Source organism: Rhinatrema bivittatum, chromosome 11 (genome assembly GCF_901001135.1).
Source record: "Rhinatrema bivittatum chromosome 11, aRhiBiv1.1, whole genome shotgun sequence".
Classification (NCBI taxonomy): Eukaryota; Metazoa; Chordata; class Amphibia; order Gymnophiona; family Rhinatrematidae; genus Rhinatrema; species Rhinatrema bivittatum.
Genome location: NC_042625.1, coordinates 93054702 through 93073176, shown reverse-complemented (window position 1 = coordinate 93073176; position 18475 = coordinate 93054702). Strand labels below are relative to the sequence as shown.

The following is an 18475-nucleotide window of genomic DNA, read 5'->3' as shown; positions in this document are numbered from 1 at the left end:
CCAGTCCCTCTTCTCCCGTTCCCTTCAGGCTTCCTGAAAGGGAGTTGCTGGAGTGGTAGACAGAGGGAGCTTTCTTGTGTTCCCCTCAGACACAGCAATTGATACAAATTTCCCGAGTCTCTGGTTGAAATCTGGAGATTTCCCAGGTATGCTGAACACCCAATGGTCACACATAGGTTGAACATCAATGAAGCTGGAATTATTTGGAGAATAACTGGATTCTGGAGCTTTCTTGGTTTCAGTATCTACTGAAAGTGTTCTAAACATCAAAATCACAGAACATATAGAAAGACATGGTTTAATGGCACAAAGTCAGTATGGATTTACCCAAGGCAAGTCTTCCCTCACAAATCTGCTTCACTTTTTTGAAGGAGTTAATAAACATGTGGATAAAGGTGAACCGGTAGATGTAGTGTACTTGGATTTTCAGAAGGCGTTTGACAAAGTTCCTCATGAGAGGCTTCTAGGAAAAGTAAAAAGTCATGGGATAGGAGGCGATGTCCTTTCGTGGATTACAAACTGGCTAAAAGACAGGAAACAGAGAGTAGGATTAAATGGGCAATTTTCTCAGTGGAAAGGAGTGGGCAGTGGAGTGCCTCAGGGATCTGTATTGGGACCCTTACTGTTCAATATATTTATAAATTATCTGGAAAGAAATACGACGAGTGAGGTAATCAAATTTGCAGATGATACAAAATTGTTCAGAGTAGTTAAATTACAAGCAGATTGTGATAAATTGCAGGAAGACCTTGTGAGACTGGAAAATTGGGCATCGAAATGGCAGATGAAATTTAATGTGGATAAATGCAAGGTGATGCATATAGGAAAAAATAACCCATGCTATAGTTACACAATGTTAGGTTCCATATTAGGAGCTACCACCCAAGAAAGAGATCTAGGCGTCATAGTGGATAACACATTGAAATCGTCGGCTCAGTGTGCTGCGGCAGTCAAAAAAGCAAACAGAATGTTGGGAATTATTAGGAAGGGAATGGGGAATAAAACAGAAAATGTCATAATGCCTCTGTATCGCTCCATGGTGAGACCGCACCTTGAATACTGTGTACAATTCTGGTCGCTGCATCTCAAAAAAGATATAATTGCGATGGAGAAGGTACAGAGAAGGGCTACCAAAATGATAAGGGGAATGGAACAACTCCCCTATGAGGAAAGACTAAAGAGGTTAGGACTTTTCAGCTTGGAGAAGAGACGACTGAGGGGGGATATGATAGAGGTGTTTAAAATCATGAGAGGTCTAGAACGGGTAGATGTGAATCGGTTATTTACTCTTTCGGATAGTAGAAGGACTAGGGGACACTCCATGAAGTTAGCATGGGGCACATTTAAAACTAATCGGAGAAAGTTCTTTTTTACTCAACGCACAATTAAACTCTGGAATTTGTTGCCAGAGAATGTGGTTCGTGCAGTTAGTATAGCTGTGTTTAAAAAAGGATTGGATAAGTTCTTGGAGGAGAAGTCCATTACCTGCTATTAATTAATTTGACTTAGAAAATAGCCACTGCTGTTACTAGCAACAGTAACATGGGATAGACTTAGTTTTTGGGTACTTGCCAGGTTCTTATGGCCTGGATTGGCCACTGTTGGAAACAGGATGCTGGGCTTGATGGAACCTTGGTCTGACCCAGTATGGCATGTTCTTCTGTTCTCACTAACATGCCTGGCAGGTGATCCCTGGAAGTTTGTAGGAGTCAGGGATCTGTTTAGGATTTTCACTTTCCATCCAAAAGCCTACTATAGATGCAGCATGAATCCCAGCATCTCTTCGGATGGTGGTTGAAGTCCCAGGAAGGACCAGGCAACCATAGGTCAGCATATTTAGGAAGACAGCCAATGGAATATGTCCAATTCTCTGTCATGAAGAGAAAGGACTCAGGTGAAGGTGTGATAAGATTTGACATTAGTTGCTGCTAACACCAGTAGGTCTGGAGTAGGTAAGGTAGCTTGGAAAATTCTCAGCATACAAACTAAATATATCCAAATTGTTCAAAATTCACATTAAAAAGAAAAACAATCCATCGGAAAATTAAAAAACAAACCACTTTCTGCTTAGTGAATAATCTTTCACAGCCAGGAGTTGATTTCCTCCGTTTCTGGAAGTCTAAAAAAAGTTATTTTTTGAAAGTGGGGAGTCACGAGGGGAGGGGGAGGGAGTACAGGGAAAGCAAGTAATGGTTGCATCGCTCCATAGAGCATGATTCGGGAATCAAGCATGTTTTCTATGCATAGAGCGAGTGTTACGCACCTCCTCAGTCCTGAGTACGGGATCCCCGCACCCCAACTCGAGATTCAGACCCATCAGTTAACACCAGCTGCATGTGTGTGTGTGTGTGAGAGAGAGACAGGCGGGGTCGGGTCGCGCTGGCGTTCAGTCCTCCCCTCCCTTCAGGCCCCCCCCCCAGCGCCCCCCCCCCCCCCATCCACAGTACAGCCATGGTTGATCGCCCGACCAAGCCAAAAGCTCCTTCCTACTCTCTTCTTATGCGCTGTCCCGTTCTCTTTCGCCAGTAGGGTCCGTCCTACCGCTGTGAGGAAGACGCTCGTATAATTGTGCACTGAACTTCAGCACACATGTTCTTTACGCGTAAACTAATGCATCAGGAGGTTTAAAAAGCACGGAAGCCAGAAAATGTGTGCAAAAAGGCATGCTTAGGACACATAGAACCTGATTCGTGCATCAAGCATGTTTTCTACGCCTAGAGCGAGTGTTACGCACCTCCTCAGTCCCGAGTACGGGATCCCCGCACCGCCAACTCGAGATTCAGACCCATCGATTAACACCAGCTCCAGAAACCTCTCTCCACCGCTGTCCAGGAGTTACATTTCCAGTGTGAGGTCTGCGCACCTCTCTGCACTGGTGAATGAATAATATTAGCTAATGCTGCGATTAACACAGGAGTTTCACCGAGGAGCGCTAATTTGTGTACACGGTTTTGTGCGCCGATCTCCTTGATGCATCGGGAGTAATGCTATAGGCAAAGAAATGTGCCCAGCCGAATGCATCTGATTACATGGGGGCCTTAGTGTCTGACTCCGCAGGTTCAGTTTAAGTACCAGTAAAGTGTATATTACAGTGGCTAGACCCCTTGTGATAGGGGCAGCCCTAGGAAATGTTTATTGCCGTGTAACAGGCTGCCTTAATTTGTTGCAGACCTATATTCTCCAGCATCTAGCAGATTATGTGTCTTGTTTTTTGTTTTAACTTTCATGTTTTACTGCCTCGTAATCCAAGTTTATGCTGCACTAAACAGTTAAACTTCCAGGAGCCTTGGTCTGACCTCACAGTAGGAGGACTCCATACACAATCCGTTTTAGAAGCTGGAACATCTAAGGTTTACCTTGATGAAGAATTAATGCTCATACAGCGCAGTCTAGCAATGGCGCAAGCCATGAAACGCAAGCCTGTCCCCGCCAATGGCTTGCAAGAACCTCTCTAGAAAAGCAAAGGGCATAATCTCAGAGCTGCACATAATCTGCGGGCTCTGGGTCCTAAACTCATGACTCCTGGACCTTTATAAAAGATGCACCGTTTCACAATTGTCTTGGAGGCCTTCTATACGGCTTGATTCTTTTTTTTTTGTCTTTATTTCACTCATTCCTTTAATTTGGCCTTAAGTATGAAGACCACTAGCAAGTGATGCAAATGCTGTACACAATTATCACACTGTGTCCCAGCTGAAAAAAAACATCTACTTGCAGATAAATAAAAGAGTTAGGGGTGTGCTGTCATTTAAAAATGACATGAAAACACCGATGACGTATGTTGCCATTGTGTGTCATTTTCAAATGAATAAAATTTAAAAAGTTGTGTTTGGTGGAACTTTGGGGGTTTTAATGTATGCTAAAACCACTCCTGTGTGCTAATGGAAAAACTGAAATAAAGCAAAGGTGAGCTAGGCCTCCCCCATGTATGAAACCAAACAAAATGACATAAAAGATTTTGCCATGCACCCCCCAAGTAAAGAGAAGTGTCCATTCATCCCGCAGTCCCCATCTGTCATTACTTAAGGGACATATCCTGCACTGTGACATTTCTCAGGCAAAGATGGCATACCAGGGAAGTAGGGGAGGGAGGAAGGGGAGAAACAACCAAGTTACCCTGTAACAGAGCATGTGAACAGGAAGCAGGGTTACCCAGGTTCAGAGCTCCCCTTGTAGGAGAAGCAGAGGTCGTGTGCTCGAGTGTAACTTTGGCAAAAGGTCTCGGTAATTGACTGAGCTCTCTGCAGGCTCGGAGACCTCCGCAGCTCATGGTCGACTTTGCTTTCAGGTGCTTCTTATGTTGCACCCAAAATTAAGGCATCACACAGCCTGCCAAGAATCAAGGGTTCCTCTGGACCAGAATGGCTACTGGAACCTGGCACTGAGAATGGGCTGAGAAAATTAACAGCAACCTGTAACATCCTTACAAGAATTCGTTTGATGAGGAGTCAAGATGACCCTTGAATTTGGAGGAGTCTTTTGACTGATGCGGCATGCAGTGAGGAAAAAAACGTTTGTTTCAGTTTTCTTTTACTAATTTTTGTTTTTGAGTTCTGCTTTGATTTGTTTCTGCATTTTACCCTGTGCTAAAGTGGCTTAGCATGCACCTGAAACCACTTGTTATGCACTACAAGACAGGAATGAAACAAAACAAAGCTTTGTTGCTTTTGTTGTGTTTATTTCAGGCTGGGAAAACGACACAAAATGAAACAGAACATGCCGTTGGTGTTTTTTTAATTTCATTTTAAATGACTGCGCATCTCTGCTGGCAGAGAGAGATCGTTGAAGGGCAGCCAGATCCTGCCGGAGATCTGCTGCAAGTCTGGGGGGAAAGCTCGGGAGTGGGTCCAGGTTGGTGCTCATGTATTTATCCATCTAAAGACGCTTTCTTGGAAGGCTCATATCGAAAGACTTTTGGGAGGTGTTTGGAGAGAGTGACAGCTCCAAGCAGTCTTCTCTGAGACAGGCATCCTATGGGCTAAGCACCTAAAATCCATCCTTGGCACGGCAGTCCAATACCATCTGCAGCCATGTTTCTTCAGAGAGCAAGATGATCTGTCTCGTGATCCTGGCAACCAAGCATGTAGGAGAATTGAATTGAACTGCTTGTATTCCTCATTTGTGACTGATCTGAGACTGCATTGCAAACCCCGAGATTACTGTCACTCTAGGACGACAGAGACCAAACTTTCTTCTACTGTATTATTTTTATTACAATAGCCCTCAAAAATAAAAGATAAAGCAAGGCTTTTGGAAGGAGCCAGGAAGTGGGTGCAGTGAAGCTACTCACCCTGTCCTGTCACCGCGACCGTGCCGGGTGCCCTCATCCCTTAGAGCCTCTTGGTAGAGCCACATTGGGTGTGTGTCCAGCTTTAGAAAACTCTGGCAATGCATACCATGTGTTATTTGCACATTTTGTGTGCACCAGTCAGGAGCCCCGCTGTTCATCCTCATTCCTGAATCAGAGAGAGGATGGAAGCAAAGGTTTCCGAGACTTAAAGGATGCACAGCAGATTATCTACTTAGCGGCCGCACAGGTGTGCATAACCTGAGCAGAAGACCCTGGTAATGCAGTTCGGAAGTGGGTCTGCTAGGCGCTTTTGGTGTTCCAAGGGACCCAGTCTTGGTTTTCAACTTAAGTCCAAATACATTCTGGTACTCATAGCTCTGGCTTCTCCCTTCTGTGCCTTTCTGTGCCTCAGATCAAGTGCAGCGTCTGTCTCACGAGTTGCGTGAGACTGAGATCTTGTGCAGTCTGGTGGGGAGCGTTCTTTAATGCCCCGTGAGTTGGTCACATATGAAGTGTTGTCTTTTATGTGACTTTATGCACACACCTTGATTCTAAGAAAGGGCCAGAATATAAATAATTTTAAATAAATAAAATACCCAACCCAAAGCAGGAGGATTAATCCATGCAAAGCAGGAGGATTACAACCTCCTGATAAAAAAAAAAATATATATTTCTTTGAAATGAGTATTGAAGGTGGAGAGGAGAACCCCTTCCCCCAGGCACCACTGATATGAGGTTGTTGACTCCTGCTGCCTGGGGTACAAAGCTTCACAATGTGTGACCCCACTTCAGTGAGGGGCATTTGCCTTACAGTCCTGCTGAGCCTCTGCTGCTCCAGACTGCAGGGGTTTATGAGCTAAGGAGGTGGATTCCCTAAGTGCTGAAAACATCATCCTCCCAGCAGCACCACCTCCCTGTCTGGCCTGCACCACTCCAGCCCAGACATCTGTCTCTCCCTTCCCTGATACCATAATCCTTTAGGAAACCCAGTTTACATTACAGATAACTTGATTCATGGGAGGAGGTGTAATATATCAGCGATCTGGGTGCAAGGGGATTATTTTTCAGATCTTGGTGGTATTATTACCATCTTTATTTTGCACATGTGGGAGGACTAATGGTCAGTTACCAGTCTGGTTTACATTTCACGGCCTGTGTCAGCGGTTCTTAAAGGCTGATTTATCTGCTGGGATTTACGCCCAGCATCATTTGTGTTAACATGGCACGGCCGAACAGAGATGTGCGCACACGCAGGAATTCCTGGTCTTGCCTTCTTCTACGGAGAAGGCCCACTCAGGCTGCCTGGTCTGACCAGTCTCCCCTGGCCCGATGTCCCTGCCACGGACTGGACTCCATTTAGCCTCCTCTGTCTCCCTTGCTCTGTATCTGGCCCAGACCTGGTTAGATATTCTGCTAACTCTGCTGCTGGAGGACTGATTCTCACATGTGCTCTGAGCCGCCCCCACTTCATGGCACCAACTCTCCTCCTTGGGCTTTCGTGCCTTCATGCATTCTCTCTGGGCTGAAGCCTGCTACAGATTGGGGTGTACAGCCAAAACATTTCATGTTCGCATTTTAGCAGGCGCTAAATAGTTTTACTGTTCGCTAAAACCAATTAAGCTTGTGGTAAAATGCAAACAACAAAATGAAAATGTAGGGGGTGTTTGTGACGTTTTGCTTTCTTTCTCATTTGAAATGCCATTCCGTCCCTGCGGCATAGCCGAATCTTTCTAGCATATCCCCATTTTTAATTCTGAGTCAGAATCTGTGCATGGGCTATTTAAACACCTTTGGCATTCGTTTATCTCACGTGACCTGGTCTCCACTACCGCCCTTGTACACTTTTTGGAGCTCCCCGCAGCCTGCTCTGTTTACGTGGCAGACAAAGATGGCCACAGACTGCCCTCAGGGTGCCCACGAGCTGCCCACGGAATTCCACCAAAATTTGCAACTTTCTAGTAGTGTTTGCCAAGCGAGGATTTACAGGTTTTACCTGCCTGCCTGACTGTAGGCATAGCGGTCTTCTATTTTTTATCACGAGACAGAGAAATTAATGGGTTTAATCTATTCCTTACAGGCCAGCAAACTGATATCTGACTTCCAATACCCGTTTCATAACACTCGATAATATACAGAGACTGTAACCAGTGTGGCCAAGCAAACAACATAGAAACTCAGACACATAGAAATGATGGTGGAAAAGGACCAAATGATCCGCTCAGTCTGCCCAGCAAGCTAATGCCAGTATCTGCTGCACTGTGCAGGTTACCCCCATGCTTATCAGTTTCCCAAACTGTAAAAGTCAGGGCCCTCGGATGCTGTTTGAATCCAATTTCCTTTAACCATTGCCATGAAAGCAGAGAGCAATGTTGGAGTTGCATCAAAGTACCAGGCTTAGTGATTAAGGGTAGTAAGTGACATAGCTAGTTATCCCCATGTTTATTTGTTCCCCAAACATGATCGTCGGTGCCCTTGTTGGTTGCTATCTAAATCCAGTTCCCCTTTTCTCACTCCCTTCCATTGAAGCAGAGAGCAATGATGGAGCTGCATTAAGCCTTGATACTGTTATTTGTTAAGGGTAGCAACTGCCACACCAGCAAGTTACCCCCAGTTACCCCCTTGCACTCTTTTTTATTTCTAACCTCAAGCCTTTAGGGATCCACAATGTTTATCCCATGCCCCTTTGAATTCATTCACCATTTTTGTCTTCACCACCTCCTCCAGAAAGGCATTCCAGGCCTCCACCACCCTCTCTATGAAGAAATATTTCCTGACGTTGGTTCTGAGTCGTCCTCCCTGGAGTTTCATTTCTTGACCCCTAGATCTACTGATTTCTTTCCAACAAAAAAGTTTGTCGATTGTGCATCATTAAAACCTTTCTGTATCCTATTTCCCCTGCACCTGCTTTCTTCCAGGGTGTACATATTCAGATCCTTCAGCCTCTCCTCATAAGTCTTCCAGTGCTGACCACTCACCATTTTGGTCGCTCTTCTTTGGACCGTCTCTATCCTGACTTTATCCTTTTTGAGATACGGGCACCAGTATTGAATGCAGTACTCCAGGTGAGGCCTCACCAAGGCCCTGTACAAGGGGATTATCACCTCTTTTTTTCTTACTGGTTATTCCATTCTATATGCAGCCCAGCATTTTTCTGGCTTTAGCTATCGCCTTGTCACATTGCTTCGCCATCATCAGATCATCATCCTACCAAGGTCCCTCTCTCAGTCCATGCGCATTAGTCTTTCACCCCCCATCACATAAAGCTCTTTTGGATTGCTGCACCCCAGATGCATGACTCTGCACTTCTTGGCATTGAATCTCTGCTGTCAAATCTTTGACCACTCTTCAAGTTTTCTTAAATCACTTTTCATTCTCTCTACTCCTTCAGACATGACCACTCTGTTGCAGATCTTAGTATCATCCACAAATAAACAAACTTTACCTTATCTCCCTTCTGCTAGGATGCTCACAAAGATATTTATGTATTTATTTATTTATTTGACACTTTTCTATACCGACCTTCATGGTTAAAAGACCATATCAGATCGGTCGATCTGATATTACATCGAATTGGGGAACTGTACCAAAAACAAAAGTTTATATTGAACAGAACCGGTCCCAAAACCAATCCCTGTGGCACTCCACTTAACACCATTCTTTCCTCAGAGTAGGTTCCAGTTTGCAATCCACACTACAACCTTGGCTCCCACTCCCAAGCTTCTCATTTTGTTCACGAGTGGGACCATATCAAAAGCTTTACTAAAATCCATGTAAATCACATCACACACTCTTCCCTGATCCAATTCTCTAGTCACCCAATGAAAAAATCAATCAGCTTTGTCTGACATGGTGAATCCATGCTGCCTCGGGTCGAGGAACCCACTGGATTGTAGTAAGGCATTATCCTTTCCTTCAGCAGAGAATCCATTAATTTTCTCACCACCAAGGTGAGGCTAACCGGCCTGTAGTTTCCACCTCCTCTCTGCTCCCACTCTTGTGAAGCAGGACCACCACCGCTCTTCTCCAATCACTCGGCACCACTCCTGTTTCCAGGGATCTATTGAACAGGTCCTTCAGCGGACCTGCCAGCACATCTCTGAGCTCCCTCACTTACTAAATAGATCACTTTTTTGTATGCTGGGAATAAAATACTGTTATAAACAAGGTTGATCAAATCTGTTTGGCAAGATGCAATGAAAGCTGTTTTACCTCATCTTTTGCACGAGGGTGGCGTGTCCTGTAGAACAGGCCTGGTCAGCTCTGGTCCTTAAGGGTCACAAACTAATCCAGTTTTCAGGTTAAACAAACTATGTGAATGATAGTAACATATTAAGAGAGCAGATGTTGGCAGAAAAAGGCCAAGTGACTTCACTGGCTCCCCATTCAATATCGCATACAGTACAAGACATTAACACTGATCCATAAAGCCCTCCACAATCCTGAAATGAAATGGTTTAATAATTCACTGCAATTTCAAACTTCTATTAAACCTACCAGAAATCAATACCTCGCCACATTACAGACCCCATCACCCAAAATATATAACCATGCCTCCACCAAAGCACGAGCGCTTTCCTTTGCTGGCCCATTGTTATGGAATACCTTGCCCACTGAACTGCGCCTTGAGCCATCTCCCAAAACTTTCAAGCAAAAACTCAAGACATGGTTATTTACACATGCCTATACCTGAAATATATATGTCTTTCTTCCCCTTTTTATGCCCTGCCTTATCTACCCAACACCCCCTTTCTCTACACTATCTCTAATTTCCCCTTTTTTATGTCCTTACTGTAAATACCATTCCATACTTTTGCTCTTAATTGCACCTGAAGCGCTTTCTCCCCTCTCTTATCACTCCTAATTATAACTCCATCTGCTCCTAACCTGTCCCTAACCTCTTACCTAATTTCCTAAAATCCCTTTACTTTCCAGCTCTGTTTAACTCAGCTCAGTTAATCCTAAATGATAGTTCTGTTTTAAAAGATTCTACTTGTTTTATGTTCAAATATATATATTCTTACTTTTGTTAAATGTATAATGCTTATTTAATCCTGTTAAATGTATAACGCTCCGGCGTAAGTTCCTGTTCATTGTACACCGACGTGATATCTTTGATGAGCGGCGGTATATAAAAAACTATAAATAAATAATAATAATAATCCAGTCTGCCCAGTTTATCTGGTCCAAATGGACGGGCCATAGTTTCATAACTAGAAACTGTGGAGATGCTGAAATCCTGCAAAGCAGACATTTGTGTTCCTTGAGGCCAGAGTTGGTCATTCCTAGTGCAACGCGTGCTTGGGGTACAGTAAATTTATCGTACAGTTGGGGATCTCGGAAGACTTACAGTCAGTTCCTCAGAAGACTGTAATATTGTTACAGGTGGTAAAGCTAAAGAGGCCTAGTACAGCTGGATATTGAGAGCAGTTCCTCTTATCCAGGGCTACTCTTTAGTAATGACTGTTTCAGTGACGTTACTCGCCCCAACGGCATGGTACAAAATGGTTGCACTGAATCTCTGGTGAGCATCAGCACTTGAAGTAGAAATAAGGCTCAGAAGATCATGGATGCAGTGTTAGGCTTTTGACACTTAATGGGCTCATTCGAAAGATTTTTAGTACTGGATGTAGGGCACCTCTTGGCTATCATCACTTACTGCTGCTACTATTAGAGGTGAGCACTGATTTGTTTTAATTTTTTGTTTCTTTTGTTGTTTGTTTCATTTCTTTTCATTTCAGTAAAAAAAAAACAACACACCAAACAAATTTTAAAAAAGAAAATAAAATTAAAACAAACAAAAGAAAATTACTCCCAGGCTCTCCCCCATTCCTCAGGATCCTCTTCCCCTGGAGCTGACAATGTCCTCATGGGACAGAAGCAGTCTCCAGCCGTTCCTGCTCCGATTCTGCCACTATTGGAAATGGTGCTGCTGGCAGACTGAAGCTGGTGCCGGCACTGGTTTTTCTGGCAGACTCAGGCCAGCGCCATTTTGTACAGCAAAAAACTAACAATGGCGCTGGTCTTGGTCTAGGGAGCCTTTTCCGATAGTGGAAATGGCAGATCCGGAGCAACCAGGGGTCGCCTGTGTCCTGTGAAGACATTTTCAGCGACAGGGTAAGAGGGTCTGAGGATGAGAGAGTGGCCGGGAGATATTTGTTTTGGCAGCAGTGACTATATTAATTTGTTTTAAAATTAAATGACTAAAAATGTTTCATTTCAAATGAATGCTCATCCCTACTAGACATTTGTATAGCACTGCCAAGTGTACATAGTGCTGTGCAGGTATAGAGACAGTCCCTGGTCCATTGAGCTTACAGTCTGGGTATGACAGACATGCAGATTCAACTTCTCATAGATTAGGTAAAGTGCTTTCTATTCTCAATTAAAGTCCCTGACCTTTCAGATTTTAAATCTTATCCCTCTCTCTCCCCATACACTTATTTGACAGGATGGTCTCAGAAAAGCAGGAATGGTGTGGCTGCGTGAGGGGTAGAGAGGAAGGGACCTACGTACTAAGTTGCACTGTGTTGGCAGTGCTGTGGATAAGAGCATGGGAAGGACGACTCACCACAACTTCCAGTCTCTGTTCACTTATACAGTGGTCCAGCGGATTCTGAAATTGTATTTTTAACAGACCATGGGGCATGAATTCTGCATTCTGATTGGCTCATTGCTTCTGAAAAGGCACTGGCCCTTGGCAACCTTTGTTGGCGTGCTTCATCTTATTTCTCAGTTTAGATTTTCCGACTTTTGCAATTACAAAGACAGAGCCTGAAGGATAATTTTGGACAAGCCTCTCGTCTGCATAATCTGTCACAGTCCCAAGGCATGCTTCACAAAATTGTTTACACATTACCAGCTTCAACGCTTGCAAAATAAACATCTTTTAAGTGTTTAAGCCAGGATTTAGCACTGTTTACCGAAGACGATCTGTGCCGTATGCTGTCCTGAAGTGCTTCTTCTCCCCATGTCTCACGGTACTTTTTTGCTTGACTAGCCCAGCAAATTATTATTTATTTTTTTTTGCAGCTAAAATGAAGCCTGGGTGTATTTCAAAATGCAAGAATTGGGGTAAAATATACAGAAAAGGCCTGCCAGCCCGTTCGCTCGCATACACTTCAAGCGTTGCATCTTTTTCCATGGAATTTCATGTTCTGCTATTTCTGGAAGGAGGGTTAAAATCCCCAGATAAAAAGGTGCAAGCAGAAGCCTGTGCATGAAACACGGCTGGATTTTTGCCCCTGGACAAAATGTATGATTTGGACAAAACATTTTGCACGAGTTCTATTTGCACCACTGTTTTCCTTTCTAGAGACGGCAGGAAAGGAAAGCTTTGGGTAAAAGATGATGCTCCCTTTCAAGGTTTGTGCAAACTGACTTGCCAGCTTTACCCAGTTCAGCGCTTGGCTTCAATATGAAGAGAGGTTTAGCAGGTCCAGTTGTGTGTGTGTCCCTTGGTGTGTGAGTGTGTCCCTTGGTGTGTGTGTCCCTGAGTGTGTGTGTGTGTGTGTGTGTCCTTGGGTGGGTGTGTCTGTCTGTCCCTTGGTGTGTGTGTGTGTGTGTCTGACCTTGGGTGTGTGTGTGTGTCTGTCCCTTGGTGTGTGTGTGTGTGTGTGTGTGTCTGACCTTGGGTGTGGGTGTGTGTGTGTGTATGTGTCTGTCTGTCCCTTGGTATGTCTGCTGTCCCTTGGTGTGTGTGTGTGTGTGTGTATATGTGTCTGTCTGTCCCTTGGTGTGTGTGTCTGTCCCTTGGTGAGTGTGTGAGTGTGTCCCTTGGTGTGTGAGTGTGTCCCTGAGTATGTGTCTGTCTGTCTGTCCCTTGGTGTGTGTGTGTGTGTCTGTCTGTTCCTTGGTGTGTCTGTCTGTCCCTTGGGGTGGGTGTGTGTATGGACCTAGGTCATTTGATGGACATTAAACCATTTCAGCTTTCAGACTTGGTGCTTGCTTTTGGGGGGGGGGGGGGGGGAGTTGAGAACTGAGCCATAAGAAAAGCTTTGGGACTAGAACCAAGACTACATAGAATGTTGCTCCTTCTGTTGTTTGCCCTTTACTTACCCAAGTCTTGCATCTCTATAGTATTTTCTGCTCTTGAGTGCCTATGGCCGAAGGGTGGGTTATTAAGTTTAAACAATAAACAAGAAAGCATTTTCAGTGCTCTTTCGCACTGTAATATTGATTGGAGCCTTCCAAGCTTTCTCTGGCCAGCCACTCTTATTAGCAGGTGACTTGTCCAATCATTTGCAAGCACGAGAAACCTAAAACTGAGTGGAATTATTATTGTTTTTCCTTTTCCAGTAGACATTTTTGTTTCTGTCTCTGCTTGTGCTTGGCAGTGCCTGACATGCTGGCAGTTTTCTGTAAGTTTGTTTATTAATGGCAGTAAAGTCCAAGGTGAAATTGTTAATGTTTGGGATTCTGCAGGTCAAACACATACTTTTTTATTATTTTCTCCTGCCTGTAGCACCATTGGCTTTAGTCTTGGAGCATGGGACAAGGCGAGGGAAGGCCTTAGTCCTCTAGGACGATGTTTCCCAACCAGTAGTGTGCCTTCGGACCTGACCAGGTGTGCCACAGAAAGGTCACCGCTGCCTGCCGCTCAGATCCAGAGCACCTGGCAGGCTTTTAACCCGTAGGAGCTCCTTTCTCAGAAGATGTGTAAACATCAGGGGCGGATTCCCGATGACGGATCGGCCCAGGAGATACCACGCGGTCTGCCGAGCGCGGCTCCGTCGCGGCGCGCTCGGCAGAGCACGTGACTAGAGCGACCGGCCCACCAGGGGGGATGCCCGATTTCCCCCGATAGGCCAATCCGCCCCTGGTAAGCATGCACGCCTCTTCATCCTAGCTGGAGTGTGAAAATAAATGGGCAGCATGCAAAGCCTGCACACAGCACCCCTCGTCTCGCTCCTCCTGAACTGCCCCTTTGGGCTCTTCCAGCCTCTGTCTTATCCCCAGGCTGCATGAGACAGGGAGAGCGGTAGCTGAGACTGATTCTGAGTGCGGGCAGCTCTGGCAGACACGTGCGACGTACTGACCTCTCCGTTCTCCTGCCCTGTGCATAGAGAGAACTGGACCTTCATGACAAGTTCATGTGTGCCCCTGCCCCCTCTCTCCCTTTGTTTTCAGATTTGGAACATGGACTGCTGGCGCTTTCAGTACTTTCCTAGCTCTTCTTTTGACCATATGAGTCCTCTCCATGTCTGCGCCATCCTTCCCATGAAGGCTGGCGTGCCACACAACATTTCTGTTAATGTGGGTGCACCTTGATCTTTGGGACTCTGCTCTAGGCAGGGTGGCTCCTGCTGTGGGAAACTTGATAATAAGGTAATGATTTGTTTTATATATTAGGGATGTGAATCGTTTTTTGACAATTTAAAATATCGTCCGATATATTTTAAATCGTCAAAAATCGTTAGAGCCGTGATACAATAACAATTCCCCTGATTTATCGTCAAAAAATCGTAAATCGGGGGAAGGGGAAGGGGGAGGGCGGGAAAACCGGCACACTAAAACAACCCTAAAACCCACCCCGACCCTTTAAAATTAATCCCCCACCCTCCCGAACCCCCCCAAAATGCCTTAAATTACCTGGGGTCCAGAGGAAGGGTCCCGGTGTGATCTTTTACTCTCAGACCTCCAGTGTGTTGTAGAAATGGCGCCGGCGCTACCTTTGCCTTGTCATATGACAGGTCAAAGGTAGCGCTGGCGCCATTTTGTTTTTTGTCCCCCAACGTCAGGAGCGTAGGAGTTCGCTCCCGGACCCCCGCTGGACCCCCAGGGACTTTTGGCCAGCTTGGGGGGGCCTCCTGACCCCCACAAGACTTGCCAAAAGTCCAGCGGGGGTCCGGGAATGACTTCCTGCACGCGAATCGTTTTTCCGTACAGAAAATGGCACCGGCCATACGGCTTATGGCCGGCGCCATTTTCCATACGGAAAAACGATTCACAGTAGGAGATTGCTCCCGGACCCCCGCTGGACCCCCAGGGACTTTTGGCCAGCTTGGGGGGGCCTCCTGACCCCCACAAGACTTGCCAAAAGTCCAGCGGGGGTCCGGAATGACCTCCTGCAGTCGAATCGTGTTGCCATACGGCCGGCGCCATTTTGCGCAAAATGGCGCCGGCCTTACGGCAACACGGCCACCTCTGCGAGACAAACATGGATATCAACGACCCCACTTCACCCATCCAAATTGCTCCAAATATTTTTTTTTTTTTTTGCAGAGGGTCAAAATATCTCCAGATGTTCTCAGGAATTTTCCAGAATTGAACATCCAAAGAATAAGAGCCCACTTGACATGCTGAGTCCTCTTATAAACCAAAGACTTCTTTATCGGGAGAAGAATAAGATAATATTTATAACATGAAAATCATAAAGAACCACACAGTGCGCCTGCAATGTGTCTCCGCTGCGTGTCTTTCCAATTTCATGGGCGTTTTTGCCATAACATGATGCCCGCTGATGGAGAAAGGACTAGAAACTGGCAAAAAAATGAAATAAGAAAAAAGAGAGAGAAAAAAAGTCACCCCCGCCACACAAATAGTATTTTGACAGTGACGGGCTCACAGATCATGCGGAGAACTGGAGCACTTTCATCCATTAACCGTTTGCTGCCTGCAGGCTGGCAAAATGCACATTAAAACATCTGTATTCCTATAGTTACCACCTCGCACATCACTCGTGGGGTATGAGGGGCAGGAGGGGAGAATGAAAAGCTGATTTTAGGGGAGGCTGGGTAGTTTTGAAGGTTTTACTGTAATAGGTGGGGACATTTATAATGCACCTTATTGCAGCCAGCGCTCAGAGGGTGGTCCAGCAAACACGTTAACCCAAGCCCACGCATTTTCCAACTAAACATAACATTATCCATTTGGAATACATTGCCAAATGCAAGTATATCCAACGCACCAGTGTTATTATGGGCTTTGTAGTGTTTATAGGTATATATGTTTGATCTTTTATGGATGTTTTATCTGTACACTGCTTAGAACTGTGGAGACAGCGGCTTATAAACGTTTTAGTAAAATAAATAAATGTTCGGAATGATTCTTATGCTGGTTTCGGAATTGATTCTGATGTCGTAAATCGCGTCAGTGAAATGCAATCCGGGAAATCAAATAAAATAAATAGATCGCCAGATTCCAAATTCAGGATGTGGGTGCATTGTCCAGGAGCTTTGTTTTTCAGGTGGCCACTTCTTACACGGCTGTGACAAAGGTTATCACAGGCCATGGAGGCTCCCACTATCCCCTCAGGCACTTGCAGCCCCCTAGACCTCTTGCCCTGCTAACTTCAGAATGCAAGGGGGTGACTCTGCCAGCCCTGCGGCCTGGCATCCCCTCCATGCCCATTTACTCTGCAAGCCATGGCTAACGAGGGAAGCTCCACGAATGGCTTATCTGGGGGTATCTCGTCTCGCTTACTGACTCTTGTTTGCTCTCCACCTTTTGCAGGTCTCTCGGGCAGCAGAGGCAGTTTTTCTCGTGCAGCACTGAGGGCTGAGCTCGATGGGACTGCCTGGAGGCTCCTGTGCTGCTTACGCTGAGTCTGCAGCCGCTGGCATGGTTCATGGCGATGGCCCCAGCCCGGGCATGTACAGACTTGCTTTGCTGACCGAGCTCCAGCAGCCACCTGCACCCTGGAAGTGACCCACCTTCAAGGACTATGCAGCTTGGAGTCCTGCTGGCCGTGCTTTTCCTCAGCTCCATGGCCTTAGTAGAGAGCAGCAAGACTGTGAAGGGGAGGAGGCAAAAGCGAAGTACGTATGGCTGGCACTGCGCCCCTTCCGTGACCTTTCACTAATGCACAAGCCTAGCAGGCATTTTATGTAAAGAAAAGGTAACGCGGCGTTTGTAAATAAGGAAGGGGAAACTCAAGGCGCGGCGATGATGTTTGAAAAGACCGAGTAGGCAGCCGGCTAGGACAGGTGACCCGACGCTGATTAACCCCCCCAGAGGGGTTTTATGGTTTTCCAGGCATTCAGGACGTTCCCCCTTCCCCCGAGCCGGCGTTATTTATTTTTTTTTAATTTTCTAGTGCTGGTAAGGGGGCTGCGAGAATAGAAAGCGTAATATAAACAATCAGAAGAGGTGCAGGGGCTGCCAGAGGGCTCAGTTTATTACCAATGTGTTACTTGCCTTTTGGAACTGAAACTATTCCCTCAAAGCGGGGTCCAGCAGTTTGGAAATAGCAGCAGGCAAGCGTCGCCTTTTGACTGCATTAATAATTTTGGCATAATTATTTGATCCCTAAAATGAAAGCAAACTTTTTGAGCGCACTGAGGAGGTGCTGAGGAGTCTCTTGGACCCAGTAGTACTAGATCTTAGATATTATATTTATTTTTATTTTGTTTTTTTAATTGCATAGTTAAAGATTTGTGCTTGCACTGCAGCTATTGAAAGTACTAAGCAGCTCCCCACCTACAGATCTCAGCTGAACAGGGTGTAGCTGTGCTGTTCACAATCTGAGGCACAAGTTCAGGTCTTTCTTTTATCACCAGTTGGTTTCTGTTGTCTTTCTTCTGCAGAGTTTTTTTTTAATTTTAAGATATTTTTCTTTTCTTGGTCAGTTATTCTTTAGCCTGGCTCTTATCATGTTAATGCAGTATGCTTTGTTGCTGGATTGAGGGAGGGAGGTAGGAACGTTTCTGTCCAACTTAATCCCCAGCCCAAGAAGCAGAGTCCAGGTGCAGGAACAGAACCCGGGTCTCCTGCGCAGCAGTACTGGGCAACTGGGCCAACCCCTTCGTGCAGTATTCCTGATTCCCCAATCCTGTGCAGCACTAGAGCAGAATCTTTTTTTTTTTTTTTTTATCATTTTCATATTTTACAAAGAAAACAATTTTATATAGGTAGAATTATCACAATTGGATATAACAGAAACCTCTATTGTGACGCAGGATCTTAATGTATCTCAGTGCTACCTACCTGCCTGTTAATACGGTACATAGCATTATCTAAAATTGATACCTTTTAAAGAGTTGTTTGTGCCATAATTTCAGGGCTAGGACTCTACTACTGCTTTCTTAAAATTATAGGACAAAGAACTTTATTTTATAAAGTGGGGGGTTGCTAGCACTGCTGTTTTAACCCAGGCTGAAAATAAAAATATTTTGAACCTCCAAAGAATAAGAGCAAAAAGTATTTTTTATTTTCTTAGCGGAAATGACTTAGCAGAGCTTGTAAAGA

The 18475-nt window shown here is 45.3% G+C and overlaps 1 protein-coding gene across 3 annotated transcripts in view; it reads left to right on the top strand.

Moving 5' to 3' along the window:
• Window positions 1–18475, top strand: part of RSPO1 (R-spondin 1) — a 56455-nt gene that overhangs the window by 8383 nt on the left and 29597 nt on the right. For all 3 annotated transcript variants that reach the window (XM_029571433.1, XM_029571432.1, XM_029571431.1), the window contains exon 2: window positions 16742–17046. In XM_029571433.1, coding sequence (XP_029427293.1) covers window positions 16953–17046 — 94 coding nt within the window. In that variant the 5' untranslated portion in view covers window positions 16742–16952. The remainder of the gene's footprint in view (window positions 1–16741; window positions 17047–18475) is intronic.